The sequence below is a fragment of the Cebus imitator genome, unplaced genomic scaffold (genome assembly GCF_001604975.1).
Source record: "Cebus imitator isolate Cc_AM_T3 unplaced genomic scaffold, Cebus_imitator-1.0 Scaffold431, whole genome shotgun sequence".
In the NCBI taxonomy this organism is placed as follows: Eukaryota; Metazoa; Chordata; class Mammalia; order Primates; family Cebidae; genus Cebus; species Cebus imitator.
This window is the reverse complement of record NW_016107746.1, coordinates 1,150,319-1,169,481: the sequence shown is the minus strand read 5'-3', so window position 1 is coordinate 1,169,481 and position 19,163 is coordinate 1,150,319. Positions and strand designations below refer to the sequence as shown.

The window sequence follows — 19,163 nt, the reverse complement described above, 5'->3', positions numbered from 1 at the left end:
AAAAAAAAAAAGACTGCTGGGGCCAGGTGTAGTGACTCATGCCTATAATCCTATCACTTTGGGAGGCTGAGGCAGGAGGATTGCTTGAGTCCAAGAGTTTGAGACCAGTCTGAGAAACATAGTGAAACCTCATTTCTACAAAAAAATACAAAAATTAGCCCGGTGTGGTGGTACATGCAAGGGAGCATGAGGGAATGTTTGGGAGTGATGAAAATGTTCTATGTCTTGATTGTGGTGGTTGTGATTACATGAGTGACAACATTTGTCAAAACTCGAAATGTAGACTTAAAATGGGCATGTTTTATCATATGTAAGTTATACCTCAATTTGAAAATGTTTAACAGTCTTTGCAAGTTTAGTATTTTTTATCTAAGATCAGCCTTCTTTGGATATTATTCAGCCAAATCTGAAGTACTCTGATTATTAGGATTGTTTCTCCCTTCTCTTGTGTTTATTCTTCCTTCTTCATGAGTGTTTCTGGTCTAGGGGAGAACTCGTGTGTCCCTCTGGTTGTTTTCTAAGTTCTCATTGGCCCATACAGAGTTTTTCCTAGTATTGGTTACTGGGCATCCTGCTGGTCTCCTGAATATCCATATAAAGTGAAACTCATCTTGTTGCTCTCCAGGTGCTGGCTTCTGTCCTCATCCTGTACTTTGTTGGGAGCTTATGGTTTGTGTTCTCTGTATGGCCAGGTTCTGGAGGAATTCCCCATCTTTCTTGTTGTAGTTTCCTTTTTTTTTTTTTGAGACAGAGTCTCACTCTGTTGCCCAGGCTGGGGTGCAGTGGCACAATGTTGGCTCACTGCAACCTCTGCTTACTGGGTTCAAGCGATTCTCCTGCCTCAGCCTCCCGAGTAGAGGTGTGTACCACCATGCCCAGCTAATTTTTGTATTTTTTAGTAGAGATGGACTTTCACCATCTTGGCCAAGCTTGTCTTGAACTCCTGACCTTGTAATCTGCTCGCCTCAGCCTCCCAAAGTGCTGGGGTCACAGGCATGAGCCCCTGCTCCTGGCCTTGTTGTACTTCTTAAGGATCACCTATAATTTCCATTTGGCTGAGCACATTTGCCATGAAACCCCTCTTCCCTTTGCCATGGCCCTGGCTCTCATCTCAGCTATCTTCCATGTCTCCATTGAGAACATGGGAGAATCCCCCCATCACTTCTGTGCCACCTGGGAGGTGAAGGACAGTCAGTGGGAGCTCTGTTTCTCTCTGCTTAGACACAGGGGACCAGTGAAGTTGTGTCTTCCCGCAGTTACACCACGAGACACATAGTACAGGCCTCCTTGTTGGAGCTTCCCCCTCAACTACCTAGGCTGATGGGAAACTATCACTTCACCATAACACATACCTGTCCTTGGTCATGACTTAGGGAATATGAAACATCGTCCCTGAGAAACCTGGGCAGCTCATCACCATTCCTTTATAATTGGTTTCCCTTTCCTCTCAGGGTGGGCTTCTACTTTCCCTTTCTGTGTGGTGGGAATGTCCTCTATAACATAATCTCATGATTCCTTGCTGTGGACGCATTTATTCTGGATAGGGTTTATTTCTCATTCCCTACAGCAATAGGCTTCTTGACTTAGCCTTAATGACAAGAAGGAACATTTAAAAGAACCTGGCTTCATTAGAAGATATTTTTAAAAATATTACCTGTAGTATAGGAATATTTTAGAAATGCCTATAAAAAAGGAGACTGGCAAATTTCATAATTCCTAAGCAATAACGAAGAGGAATTGTGACCACCTTTAAAGAGTTATTAAGTAATAACAAAGAGTAAAGTTTTTAGAGTTTACTGAGAGTGCTTACCTCTACCAGGTAACTTACATATAACCGAAGGTGTAGTTAATAGTCATCTGGTTTAGAAGACAGACATCAGTAATTCAACATCCTGATTTTATTAATGAGGAAATAGCAGCAGAGAGGAAGTGATTCAGACAGCGTCACTGGGACTCAGCCCAAATGCCCACTGTTGGTATTTTTTCATCATACCCTATCTCTTTTGTGGCTACAGACCAATTTACAAAGTAAGAGTACTACTAAAGGTAAAGGTGCTGGAAATAGGAGTCAAGGAAGGAAAGAACAAGAGAAAGCCAGTGTTGGGGCCTTCCAAAACAAGTGGCTCCAGGAATACACTTTCCTTTGTTCTAGTTGCTTACTGACTATAAGAAATTTCTAGATTTTCTACTGATAAAAGGAATCTCTCCAGAAAACTACTGTGGGCAACACAAAAGAGTTGCCCCACAAATGGAGTGCTTTACTGCAAGGTTACTGAATGTTAGCAGGATTTTTTTTTACAAATGATTATTTTTTAAAGCAAAGAGGATAAGGTGAAATTGAGACTATATCTCAACTTACACTGTAAGGAGTAATCTTAGAAGAACATCATCATGTAGTGCTTCTTTCATCCCAGAAATTTTTTCTGAAGTCAGAATGGGATGTAGAATACTATTCCATTTGATGAGTAGAATTCATCAGTGATTGATGTCAAAATAATATGAATCAGAGGCTGATTAGCAAAATGAAGAGTTGCAAGATGGTAAATGCTTCCCAAGCTTATAGTTTTAGTCTGAGGTACAGTGGCATGATCTCAGTTCACTGGAACCTCCTTCTTCTGGGTTCAAGTGAGTCTCATACCTGAGCTTCCTAAGTAGTTGGGATTATGGCGTGTGTGACCACACTCGGCTAATTTTTGTATTTTTTGTAGAGACAGGTTTTCACCATGTTGACCAGGCTGGTCTCGAAGTCCTGACCTCAAGTGATCTTCCCACCTTGGCCTCCAGAAGTGCTGGGATTACAGATGTGAGCCAGCACACTCGGCAGCAATACTATTAACTTAATAAAAGGCCTGCCCGTTATGTTTGTCTAATATCAGGTGGGTTAATTATTTACAAGAATGCTCAGGCTAATGTTGTGGGAGAACTGCAGCCTGCTGCAAAGTCTCTAGGAAACAAGGTTCACCCTGTCTAACCTGCACATCTCTTCTCAGTACGTATAAATCTATTAAATGACCTGTTTTGAAAGACACTCACACGTGTTGTTTTATGAACAGCTGTATACCCTTGTGATAACCTTGTCGGCTTCTCCCTCCTTCCTTTTCTCATGGTCACTCACATGAATGGTGCTTAAGCGTTAGCATTGCTTGGACATCTTGTTGACAGAAACGCCAATAACAATTTTGAAATATCAGGGCAGATGGACAAGTGCACCACCCAAAGTCAGCCAAAGCTACTTGTCTCCATTTACACTCACATGCAGTGTTGTCATGGGAGTCCTTTCACTTCTCTCTGAAAGAGAGGGTGCTAAGCATGAAACGTGCCATAAACGTGACTCACATGGCTGTTTAAAAAGCTTTGATTTATGTTAGCACATTATGGGTAGAAGTTGAAAATCTTACTGCCTCCAGGGGCCTGGCAGGAACTGTCAAAAGTCTGCCTACACCTGTTTCACCATTGAGGAAGAGGGAAAGATAGCATTTATCTCTGAGGGCTGTGAGGATCAAGTGTGTTTATTCATGAGAAATTGTTACTAATAGTATTGCATACAAATGTTTGCAGAGAGGCTGTTTCTCCCTACCTTCATGGGACACAGCCCCATGAGGATGTTCCTATTCCCGTGGTTTTACCCAGGTTAACTCTGTGACTTACAACAGAACTTGGTTGATCATGCTATCACCATCTTGGAATGATTATCTAAATGTTTTACTTGGATTTATACAATTGCATTTTTGAGTTATCTTCCCAAAACAGTTCTTAACCTATTACATGTGGATATGCCAAAGAGAGGATGTTCACCTAGAACAAATAAAAAGGGAAGCATATGAGTTTTGCAGCAGCAAAATGAAAATTAATGATCCTTAATATTTTTGTAAAGAAACAGAATGTTTTATTTTGCCAGGGGCTTGTTGCCTACATTGTTTCTCTACTGAATAATCACCTCATTTTCAATGTACCACATCAATAAACGATAGTTATTTTTAGTCCTTGAGAAACCGTACAAAAGAGATTTTTATGTTCACTGCAGGAAAAAAGCTGAAATCTCTACTTAAGAAAATTATATGTAAAATATTTAACACACTTTTGGAAATGAATAATAACTTAATCATACCAGCTCAGTTATATTTCTTTTTACATATTCTTCCTACTCTTTGTGACAATTACGAGCGTACAACTTTTACATAAGCTTTACATAGCTTCCCTCACAAAGCATATAAGGGTCTTTTTGCTTAACATTGCATTATAAACATTTTCCATATTACAATATTATCTTTGTGTTTATAATTGTAATGAATTGTATACTGTTTCATCTGTTGAACGTGTCACAATTCTCAGACACTTCCTAGTTGTTAAATATTTAGATTGTTTCTGTTTTACATTATGGTTAATGCAGCTATTATTTTTGCCCATAGTGGCTTCTCTTACATTATTTTCTTAGGATGGCCTCCCAGAAATAGAATTGCCGTAGAAAGAATGTGGATACCTTTCTAATTCATGATCCATCACATTATGTTGCTTTTTAAAGGGGCTATTGTACAGCTCTGGCTGTTTCAGTATTCTTTCACAGCATAGGGCAGAACTAACTAAGGATGGTCCTTATACTGGGTGTTTATAGGTAGGTGGATTTATAGTTTTACACTGGAAAACTACTTAATGTTGGGGGTTATTTAAATGGAAAAGCCTAAGAAGAAGCTAGAACTATACGAAGGCAGAAGTTTCTAAGTTGTGCCTTTTTTACTGGTACAACTGATTGTATCACATCATAACACTTGGCAGCTAATTGTGTCCAACTGGTCAGTTATTCCACTGTGTGTTTTTGTCACGGGTGTAGGTAGACACTTGAATGCTGATTCTATTGGAATTGAGAGAAGGGGAGGATGCTAGGCATAAAATGTACCATAAACATGACTCACATGGCTGTTTAAAAAGCTTTGATTTATGTTAGCACAGTATGGGCAGAAGTTGAAAATCTTACTACCTCCAGGGGCCTGGCAGTGAAGCACACAGCAACTGCACACAAATGTGTGCAGGACAGGGTGTCAGGGTTGGGGGAAAGTGGAAGTGCAGGCCTTGTCTGAAAGGGGTCACTGCTGCTTGGCCCCATCTGATGGTTGCCACAAGGGAATGCAGCCCAGCATCTTTTTAGAGCTTGTAATTTTTCAAAAGAATTTGGAAATTTGGATAATATCTGATATTTACAAGTGCCAACTAATGTAAACATTTAAAAAACACTGTAGGCATAATAAAAGTGTCCTGAAGCTTGATTTGCTCATTGCTGCCGGTTTGTGGGTGTTCTCATTGGACTGTAACTATGATTCTGTGAAGTAGACAGAAGGTAATTTTCTGTACAAACAAGGAAGCTGAGGCTCAGAAGCCATTATTCAACAGTTTATGAACTGCCTGTCCCACTAGGATGCGAGCTTCATGAAAGCAGGGTATTGTCTCTTTTCTACAGTACTCATAGCCCAGCTCCTAGAATAGTTTCTGGTGCACATCGGACACTCAATAGCTATTGAATTAATGAGCCATGAACAAATAAAAAGAATTTAAATCACATGGCAAATAATATCTACATTTTTGTGTCACATATTCCTCATGTTTTTTTCTCATTTTGATATATACAACATTTTGGGAAAGTAACATTATTACCTCCATTTTATGGATAAGTAAACTGAGCCTCAGAGACACAAAGCAATTTGATTGAATTCATGTAACTCATAAGATGGAGAGTCAGAACCCAGATCTTCCTTGGATTGCTGCTTCATGTCACTGTTCCACAAAGCCACTCAGCTACCATAGTCATAAATATCCATATCACCCCATCCTCCCAAATATTGGCATTTTATTCTGCAGATTAGTGTAACATGTCTCTCTAGAACAAGTCTGCGAAATTTCTCTGTAGAAGGCCAGATACTAAATATTTTAGGCTTTGTGAGTCACATTTTCTCTGTTGCAAGTACTCTGATTGCCACTGCAGCCTGAAAGCAGCCAAAGGCAAATGTAAATAGGTGTGCAAATGCAAATGTGTATGGTTGTGTTCCAATAAAATTTTATTTACCAAAAGAGGCAGCTGCCAGATTTTGCTTGAGGATAGTAGTTTGCCAAACTCTGCCTTAGAAGACAGACAAATTACCTTATGGTTAAGTTGCTAGCTAGCAACTTAAACTCTTTCTTAGTCTTTGGCTTGCCTTAATATTTCATAGCAGCGTTTGCTGTATACACCTTAAATTACTCTGAAGTTGCAGTGGTGTGCTAGTAAATGTTTAACAACTGGTTCCCTCAGGGGATCTAAAAAGTTTTGATGTGTAGCTTACCCATTTATGATTCCTGTGGCATAAATACTCCCACCATGGTCAGTTTCAAGTCACCAAAGTTACATCACTGAACATGGTGTGGGATGACATGCAGTTGGAGCTAATGTGTAGGTTTGGATTCTTTTGTTAGAAGTGGCAGAAATCTCAACTAATCCCAACAGTAAGTAGAATCTAAAAATAAAAAAAAGTAGAATCTATTGTGTTGCCTAACAGGCTAGAGAGGGTGGCTGCATAATTGGTTAATTCAGTAGCTCAATGACATCATTGAAGGTCCCAGGTTATTTTCATCTGGGTCTTGGCTTATTGACTGTCCTCAAGCTAGTGTCCTTCACAGTTAAGAGTTGGTTGCTATAGATCCCGGTATCACATCCAGAATCTATAAGAAGAGAGGCTTGTTTCTTCTTCATGTCTTTTCTTAAGAACAAGGAAACGTTTCCCAGAGGACTTCTCTTCATAGCTCATTGGCTAGAATTACTTCCCATTCTGTGCCTCATCACTGACTGACATGGGAATGGGAGACCAATCCAAACCCATTTCCTGAACCAAGGGACTGGGCCCAGATGGCCACTGGAAACAGCAGATAGAGTTGAATTCGAACAAAGCCAGGGTTATGATGGAATAGAGGAAGAGATGGCCTACCAGCTCTGTCTGCTCCAGCAGGCTGTGTGTGAAAGCAAAAATACAGGTATGTATTCAAAATAAGAGTTTTTCAAAATAAGAGTTTTTCCTTGAGTGTTTCATTGTGGGGAAGGAAGTAGATGACTGTTAAAGCTACTTATTTATGACTCAAAGTTATATTTTGGAGAAATTTATTCTGAAGCTCCAGAGTGTTAGAGACACCTTTAGAGGGTTAATTTTGCTCTGAAATTCCAAGTCAAGTCAGTGACCAAGCATGGTTCAGGGAAATACCAATGGTACCATTTAAAGAATTGTATTTATAGCTACGTCAGCCTATAATTCACATCATCCTCCTGGTGTGTCATCAGTAAGAATTATGTGTATAATTAGACAAAAATGTTTATGAATTTATACCAAGGAATAAGGAAATGTAGTAGAAGCAGTGCAGGACATTGGTTAGGAAAACTGGCCTTGCAATCAGACCAGGGTTCATAGCCCATTTTTGCTGCTTCACTATGTAAAAAATAATAAGGCAAATTACTTAACCTCTTTAACTTGAGTTTCTTTACCTATAAGATAAGGATAAAAAAATACCTATTCTTTTTTGTTCTTTTAAGGATTAAATGAGTTACTGTCTATAGTGATGCTTGCTAGGAACTTGGCCTGTGGCAGGTGCTTTGTAAACAGCAGCTCTATATCATTGTTATTTTCACTTAGCCCCAACAGCAGTATTTTGGCTATTACTAATCACCAGGCCAGTGTTTAGCAATATTATCATTTCCAATAGTAACTTTTATTTTTCTCTTTGTCAGTAGGTTTAGTATTTATTCCAGTATTGGTCTCCCAATACTTTTGATATTATAGATTTATAATTTCAGTATAAAATTATAAATTTTAAATTTATAATTATAGATTTATAGTTTCAGTTGTCCACTTGATCACCTTTGTCAGTCTCCCCAAAGTCACTGAATGGTTAACAGGATGAAGATGGAGGCCTAAGGCTTCAAAGAGAGCAAACCTAAGTGTTATGTGTGGGAATCATTCTTTTCACCTTGACCTCACCACCCCTGCTCTCTATGTACTCTCTGAAATCACAAGCCACCAGTTTGTTCCAGTGGCCTCAAAGATGCACATTTACAAATTTCTGTTGTAAGCCATTTTCTTGAGAAAGTTGTGGTCTTAAAGTAAATGTTTTATTTTTTTTCTTAATTAGGCAATTTGTTTTGCCCATAACTTATCAGGTAGTACATAGTTTTTGTTTGTCAAATAACCCATACATTGTCATAGTTGAAATGACATTTCATTTAATTAATGTTAAGATTTCCTCCAGTGATCACAACAAAATTATAAAAGCAACTGGGTAATTTGTTCGATTCTGTAGAAAAAGTAGGTGTTGGAACTCTTCTTTTTCCTCTCAAAAAATTAATCCCTGACTCTAATTTAGCAGCCTGTTTGACAAGCTGTGGAATACCTTAAAGAAGCACCTTATCTCACAGTTTCTGCGGGGCCCGAATCCAGAAATAGCTTAGCTGGGTCCTTGGCTAAGGATATCACAAAGCTGCAGTCAGGTTGTCAGTGAGACTGTCCTTAACTGGAGGCTCAATTTAGGGGAAAATCTGCTTCCAGACTCACTTGGGATGTTGGCAAAGAAGTGAAAAACAAAAGGCCCTGAGATCTTCTGGTGTTCTTGCTGTCTGTTGGAGGCTGCCCTCAGCATCTACAGGCTATCCACCGTTCTCTGCCAAATGGCTTTCTCCTAGGCATGCAACATGGCAGTTTGCTTCTTCAAGGACAGTGAGAGGGTGAGAGTGGCCAGCAGGCCTGAGTCTTATGTAATATGACGTGATTACGAGAGCCAGGTTCCATCACAGGTGCCATATTCTGTTGGATAGAAGCAAGTCACAGGTTCTCCCACAGTCAAGGGAAGGGATTACGTAAAAATGCGAACACCCAGAGCCGGGACCACAGGGGTAACTTAGAGCCTGCCCACCACAAGGAGCTTTGTGTATTGTGACCACTACTGAATGCTTAGTGCCCCAAAATGGTGCCTGACACATGTTAGGGATTCAGTAAATATTTACAGTTGAATGAATGAATGAATGAATGCAGATGTTACTTCCTTGAAGTATGTATTGCTAATGTTTTTTTCCAAGCCTGTGGCATACCTTTTGGTTTTGTCTATTAATCACATGTTTTAATACAGAAATGTCAAATTTTAATTTAGACAAATTAACAATTTTTAAAATCTTGGTCTCAGGGAGTTCTCTTATCTAGAGAACAGATCAATATTTGCCTATATTTTCACCTAGATTTTTAACTACTTCTTTATTTTTCTAAATTTATCAATTTATCTGGAAGGTCAAGAGCTAAATGGAGAGTTGGACAGAATGTGGTGAATAATACTTTTCTTCTTCACTGATTTTTAAAATTTTATTTAGATTGTATTAAAATATTATATACTAGCTTTTGGCTCCCTACTTTGTCTCGTTTGTTTGTCATTCTCTTCTTACTTCAATTACACACTTAAACATAGCATTTTTAAAAATGTTAAGAAGTTGCTGTCAGACTCATTCAGTATAATAATTAGGCTATGGAATAAGCTGTTGTAACGGAGAGACTCCAAAATACAGAGGCACAAATAAAATGGATGCTTGTTTATCTTTTGTGTAACAGTGAAGAGATGTGCAGAGTCCAGAGTAGGAGGGCAGGTCTCCCCAGAGTCATCTGAGGACCCCGGCTGCTTCTGTCTTGTAGTGCTTCCAGCCCCTAGAAAGATGTCCTGGTCTGTGTGGTTTAAGTGGTTTCATATCCACATCCATCTTCCAGTCTGTCAGAAGAGGGTGCTGGAAGTCCTCGAAAAGTACCTTTGCCTTTGAGTTGATGAACCAGATGTGGCACACATGACTTCTGTTCACATCCCTTTCATGGAGACTGCCCTTTGTTGCCGCAACTATGTTCAAGAGAGGCTAGGGAAAAATGGTATCAAATAGAGTAGACATGCATTTGACTAAAATTTGAGAAGTTCTATTATATTTTTTAAAAATAAAGCACATACCAAGAACAACAAATGGCCTGCCTCAGTCTAGTATTCATAGTTACAAATAATCATATTTAATAGGAAAGTAATGATCAATTTTTACCAAGTGAAAAAAAAATCAACCTTTGAACATAGCAAAGAGGTATAAATATGTCCTGATTTTTGGTTTTAGATGGCGAGTAAGCCATGTGCCACGTAGCACTCTATGCCAACCTTGAATGCCAACAGGAAGTCACTGGACAGCAAACTCTTTGAACATTATAACTTAGTTGTTGGAGCAACCTGGAAAAGAAGAAAAAAGAAAAGCCATGGCAAAAGTACACAGAGCTCGGTCTACCTCCCCTCCAGATGGAGGCTGGGGCTGGATGATTGTGGCTGGCTGTTTTCTTGTTACCATCTGCACCCGGGCGGTCACAAGGTAGGTAGAATTTTCTTCCTGACTTACGAAGATGACCTGGCCCCTCCCTCCCTCCCTCCCTCCCTCCCTTATTCTTTCTTTCCTTCCTTCCTCCCTCCCTCCCTCCCTCCCTTCCCTCCTTCCTTCCTTCCTTCCTCTTTCTCTCAATCTCACTCACTCTCTTTCTTTCATCTAGCTCTGTCACCAGGCTGGCATGCAGTGGTGCGGTCTCAGCTCACTGCAACCTCTTCCTCCCTGGTTCAAGCAATTCTCCTGCCTCAGCCTCCCAAGTAGCTGGGCTTACAGGCATGTGCCACCATGCCCAGCTAATTTTTGTATTTTAGTAGAGATGGGGTTTCACCATGTTGGCCTGGATGGTCTCAATCTCCTGATCTCATGATCCACCCACCTCGGCCTCCCAAAGTGCTGGGATCACAGGCATGAGCCACCACAGCCAGCCCTGTCTTTTCTTTTAAATCTCCTTCATTCTGTTTCTGAATCCATCATTGTGAAGGGGTGTGTGTGTGTGTGTGTGTGTGTTTCCGTTGCCTGCTCAAGTATCAAGTATCTTTTTCTTTGCAAAGTATGTGATTCTCTGGCACTTAGGAGTCCCAGATAGTGGTCTTTTCTATAATATCTGGTACTTAAACCTGGAGTCTTAGGACATTTTTAGACCAATGCTGTGACCATTCCAGCCATTCATTTTCATAAGCAGCTCCAGAGACGTGGAAATAATGTAACATGTATTTCTTTTTCACTCTTCATTAATATGAAATATTTAAAACTCATCACATATGAAATAACATGGGAAATGTCCTACAGTATTTTCATAATGAAATCACTTTTCTGAAGATTTTATTGGCAACTGCACACCTGGAAAGGTAAGTTAGCTAAAGCTGGCATAGCTCCAGGGGAGAGTAATATCATTTCTGCAAGTCTGTTTCTCCAGAATTTTAAAATCTGTCATTTTGATGATAAGTGTAAATTAAGATTGATTTTATTCATTAAAGTTTTACAAAGCTAATAGGATGTGTGATCTATATTTCATAAATCAAGAAAAACACCATGGGCAAACTGATAGCAAGAGATTATCATCATAATGGTGCGATGTGGCTTTAAGTCTAGGGATGAGGAAAAGGAGTGCCAGGTGACAAGAGTATGATCATAAAGTTTACAGTGAATATGTGAACATATCGCACAGTTAATCTTACACAGAGTTAGGGTATATATTCAACCAAGGCCAAAATAATCCTGGAAAACGCCTTGGCTCCCTAGGGCTCACTGAGCCTTTGGAAGCTTAAAACCTAGAATTTAAATTATTTTGCTTTATTTTGCATTGTGGCTGTTGTGGTGAAGACTGACTTGTAGGTTGAAGGAGAGCGAAAGCATAGATACAGGGATTCTCTTGTTCTTGCCTGCTCTCTTCTCCCTCTTTCTTTTCTCCAAGGTCACAGTGTTGAATATGCTTAAGATCCATGTACATTGAGACTCATCCATCTCATTTATATTTGGAGTAAATATGCATTGGAAACCTACATGTGTTAGTCTTTCCTCTACAAGTGCTCTCATTCAAATAGAAATCTTTATTTCTCTCCTCTGACAGCAGACCCTTACAAGAAAGTAATTTGGCCTAATTATCTGATGGCATCATCAATACAGGCATCAATATTCCTTCCATAACAAAGATACAATGCAGGATAGAACAAGATGTTTATATTCGCTACAGTAAGGGTTGGTTGATTATGTGTCATAATAAATTACAGATTTATTTAAAATAATGTAATTGATGCTGAGTGATTTTACACTGTTGGTGGGAATATAAATTGGTTCAATCATTATGGAAGACAGTGTGGTAATTCCTCACAGACCTAGAGCCAAAAAAACTATGAAATGCAATTCTTTTTTTTTGAGATGGAGTCTTGGTCTGTCACCCAGGTTAGAGTGTAATGGCCCAATCTTGGCTCGCTGCAACCTCCACCTCCTGGGCTCAAGTGATTCTCCCACCTCAGCCTCCTGGGTAGCTAGGATTACAGGTATCTGCCACCATGCCTGGCTAATTTTTGTATTTTTAGTAGAGATGGGGTTTCACCATGTTGGTCAGGCTGGTCTCGAACTCTTGACCTCAGGTGATCCACCCACCTCGGCCACCCAAAGTGCTGGGATTACAGGCATGAGCTACCATGCCCAGCTGAAGTGTGATGCTTTTCTTTTTTAAAAAAATTATACTTTTAAGTTCCAGGATACAAGTGCAGAACATATAGGTTTGTTATATAGGTATACATGTGCTATGGCGATTTGCTGCACCCATGAACCTGTCATCTACATTAGGTATTTCTCCTAATGCTGTCCCTTCCCTAACTTCCCACCCCCCCAACAGGCCCTGGTATGTGATGTTCCCCTCCTCGTGTCCATGTGTTCTCATTGTTCGACTCCCACATATAAGTGAGAACATGTGGTGTTTGTTTTTCTGTTTTTGTGTTAGTTTGCTGAGAATGATGGTTTCTGGCTTCGTCCATGTCCCTGTAAAGGACATGAACTCATTCTTTTTCATGGCTACATAGTATTTCATGGTGTACATCTGCCACATTTTCTCTATCCAATTTATCATTGATGGGCTTTTGGGTTGGTTCCAAGTCTTTGCTATTGTGATCAGTACTGCAATACACATATGTGTACGTGTGTCTTTATAGTAGAATGATTTATAATCTTTTGGGTATATATCCAGTAATGGGATTTCTAGGTCAAATGGTATTTCTGGTTCTAGATCCTTGAGGAATTGCCACACTATCTTCCACAATGGTTGAACTAATTTACACTTTCACCAACAAATGGAAAACATTCCAAGCTCATGGATAGAAAGAATCAATATTGTGAAAATGGCCATACTGCCTGAAGTAATTCATAGAATCAATGCTATCTCCATCAAGCTACCATTGACTTTGTTCACAGAATTAGAAAAAAAACTACTTTAAGTATTTCATGTGAAACCCAACAAGAGCCCATATAGCCAAGACAATCCCAATTAAAAAGAACAAAACTGGAGGCATCACACTACCAGACTTCAAACTATACTACAAGGCTACAGTAACCAAACAGCACGATACTGGCACCAGAACAGATATATAGATCAATGGAACAAAGCAGAGGCCTCAGAAATAACACCACACATCTTCAACCATCTGATCTTTGACAAACCTATGAAAACAAGCAATGGGGAAAGGATTCCCTATTTAATAAGTGGTGGTGGGCCACATGTTTTCACTCATAAGTGGGTGTTGAACAATGACAACACATGGACACAGGGAGAGGAACATCACACACTGGGGCCTGTTGGCGGGTGGGGGGACTAGGGGAGGGAATACAGGGGGTGGGGGTATTGGGGAAGGAAAACGTTAGGAGAAATACTTAATGTAGGTGACAGAGGGATGGATGCAGCAAACCACTATGGCATATGTATACCTATGTAATAATCCTGCACGATCTGCACATGTGCCCCAGAACTGAAAGTATAGTTAAATAAATAAATAAATAAATAAATAAATGATATTGGGAGAACTGGATAGTCATATAGGAAGTATGATTCTTAAGAGGATCTCTGTAAGAGGAATTGGGAGACAATCATCCCTTTAACATCATGACTTCTCATCACTGATATGACAACTCCCTGGACATTAAGAGGTCTAGATTATGAGTCTATAATATAAGTCTGTAAAACTCACCTATAGTATGAGTCTTGTGTTCTGGGTTTGAGAAAGTCATGGAGCTAGAAGGAATCCCTTTCATCTTGGTCCTTCATGTATAAGCTTCCATCATTCCCATGATGAGAAAGTTCTGGAAGCGGGCACAATGCTTTAGAAGGAGGGATCATACTGGAATCTTGAGTATTCATGATAAAGTTGCACTTTTGTAGAGCTGCCCATAGTGCTTTTGGTTGAGAGACTAAGATAAGTCCCCCAATCACATTGTCTCATGTGAGCCTTGTGATTTATTTACCCTCTATTTAAGAGATTAGTATGCTAATGCTCAGAAAGATTGACTTGCCTACATTTGTTTTTGTCTAGTAGGACAGACCTGGACTGAAATTCTTTTTTTTTTTCCTTCTCATCTTGTTTATTTGTCATTGTACATACAGTCATAATCAATTGACTCTTGAAACACACACGCGCACACACACACACACACACGCTCACAAACACAGAAACCACTATTATTTTTTCCAATACATAACTAGTTTCCTAACCTATTCTCATACATATACCACACTTCTACTTGCCTCTCGATATGCACGACACACACAAGCATACACACACACACACACACACACACACACACACACGCACACACACATGCAAACTCTGCAGCTTATCCTTTAGAACAGCTGTGTATTATAAGACATAAGTTTTTAAAAACAACTGCCTTGGTTATGGCAGTCATTGTCTTAACATGGGCAACCTCTTAATTTATAAGGAGCTGTCATATCAGCAATGAGAAGTCATAGTACCAAGGAAATAAATGTCTCCAAATTCCTCTTACAGAGGTCCCCTTAAGCATCACACTTCATTTGGATATGTACCATTTTATATATTCATTAGTCATATTTTTTCTTTTAAGAATTGGCATATCAAATTTTTGCCTGTATTTCTTTGGATTTCTTTGCTTGTTTTCTTATACTTGCTCTGTAGAAACACTTTAAATATTAAGGAGGTCAACCATTTGTAAGTGTGTGTGTGTATGTGTGTGTGTGTGGGTGCCCAAAAAAATAGTTTTCCCTACTTTGAAAAAACAAACAAAAAAGAATCACACTTCATGGTATTTCTAGTTCTAGGTCTTTGAGGAATCACCACACTGTCTTCCACAATGGTTAATTTATATTCCTGTGAAATGTGTAAAAGTGTTGCTATCTCTCTGCAGTCCCACCAGCATCTGTTGTTTCTTGACTTTTTAATAATCACCATTCTGTCTGGTGTGAGATTGTATCTCATTGTGGTTTTGATTTGCATTTCCATAATGATCAGCGATGTTGCGCTTTCTTCCTATGTTTTTGGCCGCCTAAATGTCTTCTTTCCAGCAGTGTCTGTTCATGTCCTTTGCCCACTTTTTAATGGGGTTGTTTGTTTTCTCTTCTTATAAATTTGTTTAAGTTCCTTGTACACTCTGGATATTAGACCTTTGTCAGATGGACAGGTTGCAAATATTTTCTCCCATTCTGCAGGTTGTCTGTTCACTCTGATCGTTTCTTTTGCTATGCAGACGCTCTTTAATTAGATTCCATTTGTCAATTTTTGCATAGAAATATCATTTGATTCAGCAATACCATTATGGAGTATATACTCAAAGGAATATAAATAATTCTATTATAACATAAACATGTATGCACACATATGTTCAGTGCAGCCGTATTCACAATAGCAAAGACATGGAATCAACCCAAATGCCTATCAGTGATAGACTGGATAAAGATAATGTGGTACATATACATCATGGAGTACTATGCAGCCGTAAAGAGGAATGAGATCATGTCCTTTGCAGGGACATGGATGGATCTGGAAGCTATTATCCTCAGGAAGCTGACACAGGAACAGAAAACCAAACACTCTGTGTTCTCAATCATAAGTAGGAGCTGAACAATGAGAACAAATGGACACAGGGAGGGGAACAACACACACTGGGGCCTGTCTGGGGTAGGGAGTGGGAGGAGGGAGAACATCAGGAAAAATAGCTAATGCATGCTGGGCTTAACACTTAAGTGATGCGTTGATAGGTGCAGCAAACCCCCACGGCTCACATTTATCTATGTAACAAATCTGTACGTCCTGTACATGTAACCCAGAACTTCAAATAAAATTTAAAAAAATAAAAAAAATCGCACTTCATGTGTAATTGCAGGCTATTCTGTCCATAGATTGGCCACTTGAGTTGGAGTTGATACTTAAAAAGCAATGTTTGATGTAAATGTCCAAAACCTTGTCCCCACTCCAGGCTTGAGACCTATTTTTCTCTAAGTCTACTGGGTCTAAATCAACTTAGTTGCAATATATGTCTAGAATCTTATGGGATTGTGGAGTTCTTTCAAACTCTCTTAACAATAGTTGAATTCCCATAAATAATTGCTCACTTTAGCTGAGCACTTACATTGTGCTTGTTGGCATCTTCAAGCATTTTTTTATGAATTAAATCCTTTAATCCTCATAACACACAGCAGTTGAAGAACATGTCTAAGGTCTCATGGTTAGTAAGTGGCAGAATTTTAGCCACTAGGCTGCACTGCCCAGTGGATCAATTCTTGTATTGACTTAGTGGATAACTTTCTCAACCAGAGAAAAATCTTTATGAAATGCCAGATGTTGTCAGCACTCACTGCATAGAAGCCAGAGCAAAATTTTACAGCAGAGTGGCAGGATTGAGACGACAAGCATGTTGCCCTCCCACCCCCGGGGAGAAGCTATCTTTGAGAATGTCATTTCATAACAGGTGACAGACACTTGGTGATAACTTTGTTTCCACATTCTTATGAACAGAGCCTACAAACCCTGAAAGTTATTAGGAGTCATTTGCTACTACAGCATAATCCAGCCCATTCTGACTGATGCAGTCTTGTTTACCAAAATGCTTACTTTAGAGATGAGGAAATTGAGGCCCTGAGGGATTAAGAAGCTTTATCAAAAACTCTCAGTTACCTAGGGTGAGGATCAGGGATCAGAACCCTGCTCCCCTGTAATTGCCCAAAGATTCCAAAGAACAACCAAAATAACAAACATAATTTCTGGAGTGAGATGCTCACATGCTCCCAATAAAATTTCATTTATTTAAGATCATAAAACTACTACTTGAAAAGTTATGTGGTGCTTTTCCCCTTTGAGAACAGATAAGAAGTGATAAGTATTCTTCCCATATTTCATGATTGTCACAATCATTCAGAAGCCTGTATGTGGTTATTAGAATGTTTGCCTTTGTTAAGCCTGCTTGCATGTCTAGACAAGAATGTCAGATATTAATTTTGATTTCAGTATATTTAAAGTTTGACTTATATGACTAATTAAGTCATATAAGAAAACTAGCAGGCAGAAAACAAAGCAAGCTTTTAAAAAAGTGACAAAGGACAGACATGATTACACAAATACTAATCCCCAAAACAACCTAGTGAAAAGAAGAGATTATGATTTATAATTTGAAAACATCTTCACTGGGGCCCTTTTCTCTTAGACATCATGTGTTCCTCTTACATCATCAGCTTCTGCTGGTGGATTCACCATCTGTGGATTTACTTGCTCAGCTTATAACACTCATTTTGTTCATATCCCTACTTTACCTCACCTAGCCACACATTCCTATATAACTACCATCCAGTCTTCCTCCTTCTTTCCTTTCTCATTCATAGTTCTTGAAGTTGCTACTCAACCATTGTCACATCCTTGTCTTATAGTCACTTCCTCTAACAACTTTAATCCTTCCTCCTTCCCTTCCTCCTTTCCTTCCTTCCTGGCTTGCTTCCCTTATGAACACCAAGTACATGACAGGTAGTATGCTAGATACTTGGGATTCAGTGTGAGATAAGACAGACATGGTTTTTACTGTCACAGGGTAACAGTCTGGTGAATATAAACAAATGCAAAGGGAATTGCCACACAGTGTGATAAATGTCCAGCATGTAGTTGAAACACACAAGAGTTAAGAAAAGAGAGACTTGAGTAGTCATGGACACCTTCCTAGAGGACTGAACTATTGAGACTAAAGAATGTGGGAGTTGGGAGAGCACACTAGAAAGCCTCTTGGGGTGGGTAGACACTTCTTTCCCTATCCTCAAGCTTATTAAGTTGTAGATGTAACACACTTACCTGACACTGGCTTTGAGTCTTAATTGAACTCCCTTGAATCATAGGTCTAGCAGAACGCTATGTTATGGGACATCTTTAACACTATGTGTGAATGGTGCATCACAGAACTGTAGAAACACATATTGCGTGTAACTCCTCTGCTCACATGAAGTCTCTGTTGTTCCATTGCACTGCACTTATGAAACACAAATTCAAATATAAAATTATTAAGTTCAGTCAGTGACAGCCAAGCATTAAATCAAGGTTTGTGCTTCTAAGTGCCAGGCTCTGCGTGAATGTGCAGGCTGCACACCCAAGAAGCTGTCCTTGCCTAACACAGCGGTCTTGTTTATGTTCTCTCCCTTCTTCTCCAAGCTCTTCCCCACCTACTTTCACACCCAGCAGCAACTGGAGAAGAAAGGGAGAGTGAAAGTAATAGGTTACTATGGATTGTTAAAGCACAATTAATTGGAACTTAGCTCCAAAGAAATTAATGACCTCTTGTTTCATCCCCAAGCCACAGGCCTGATTTCTTCCCCTTTTACCACTGGGCTCTAAAAGCTTCTTGCCTGAATGAGGACACCATGCTAATCCATATAAACCTCTTCCTAGTTGTACAGGGATACAAACTGTTGCTTCTGGTTCATATGTCTTTCTCTAAGTAATTAGCTATTTTTCAATATAAATATTTCTCTTTCTCTGCACATGCACACATACACACACATATATACACATTTCTGGTTACATAAGAAATCATGTTTATTGTAAAGTAATTCAAAATGCTGAATAAAGATTAAAACAATCATTTCTAATCTCACCATTTACATGTAATGATTATGTACATTTTTAGTGTATATGCTTTCAGGAAATTTTCTATTTACATAAACTGTTTTTATAAAAATAAGTTCTTACTATATAAACTATTTTGTAACTTATTTTTTCCTTAACACTATATTGCAAATTTATTTCAAAATCAATAAATATAG

General features: G+C 39.1%; 1 protein-coding gene across 2 annotated transcripts in view; it reads left to right on the top strand.

Annotated features, from left to right (window-relative positions):
* The window catches only part of SLC16A12 (solute carrier family 16 member 12), a 48,377-nt gene that overhangs the window by 17,214 nt on the left and 12,000 nt on the right, over positions 1–19,163 (top strand). For both annotated transcript variants that reach the window (XM_017510135.2, XM_017510134.2), the window contains exon 3: positions 10,139–10,384. In XM_017510135.2, coding sequence (XP_017365624.1) covers positions 10,275–10,384 — 110 coding nt within the window. In that variant the 5' untranslated portion in view covers positions 10,139–10,274. The remainder of the gene's footprint in view (positions 1–10,138; positions 10,385–19,163) is intronic.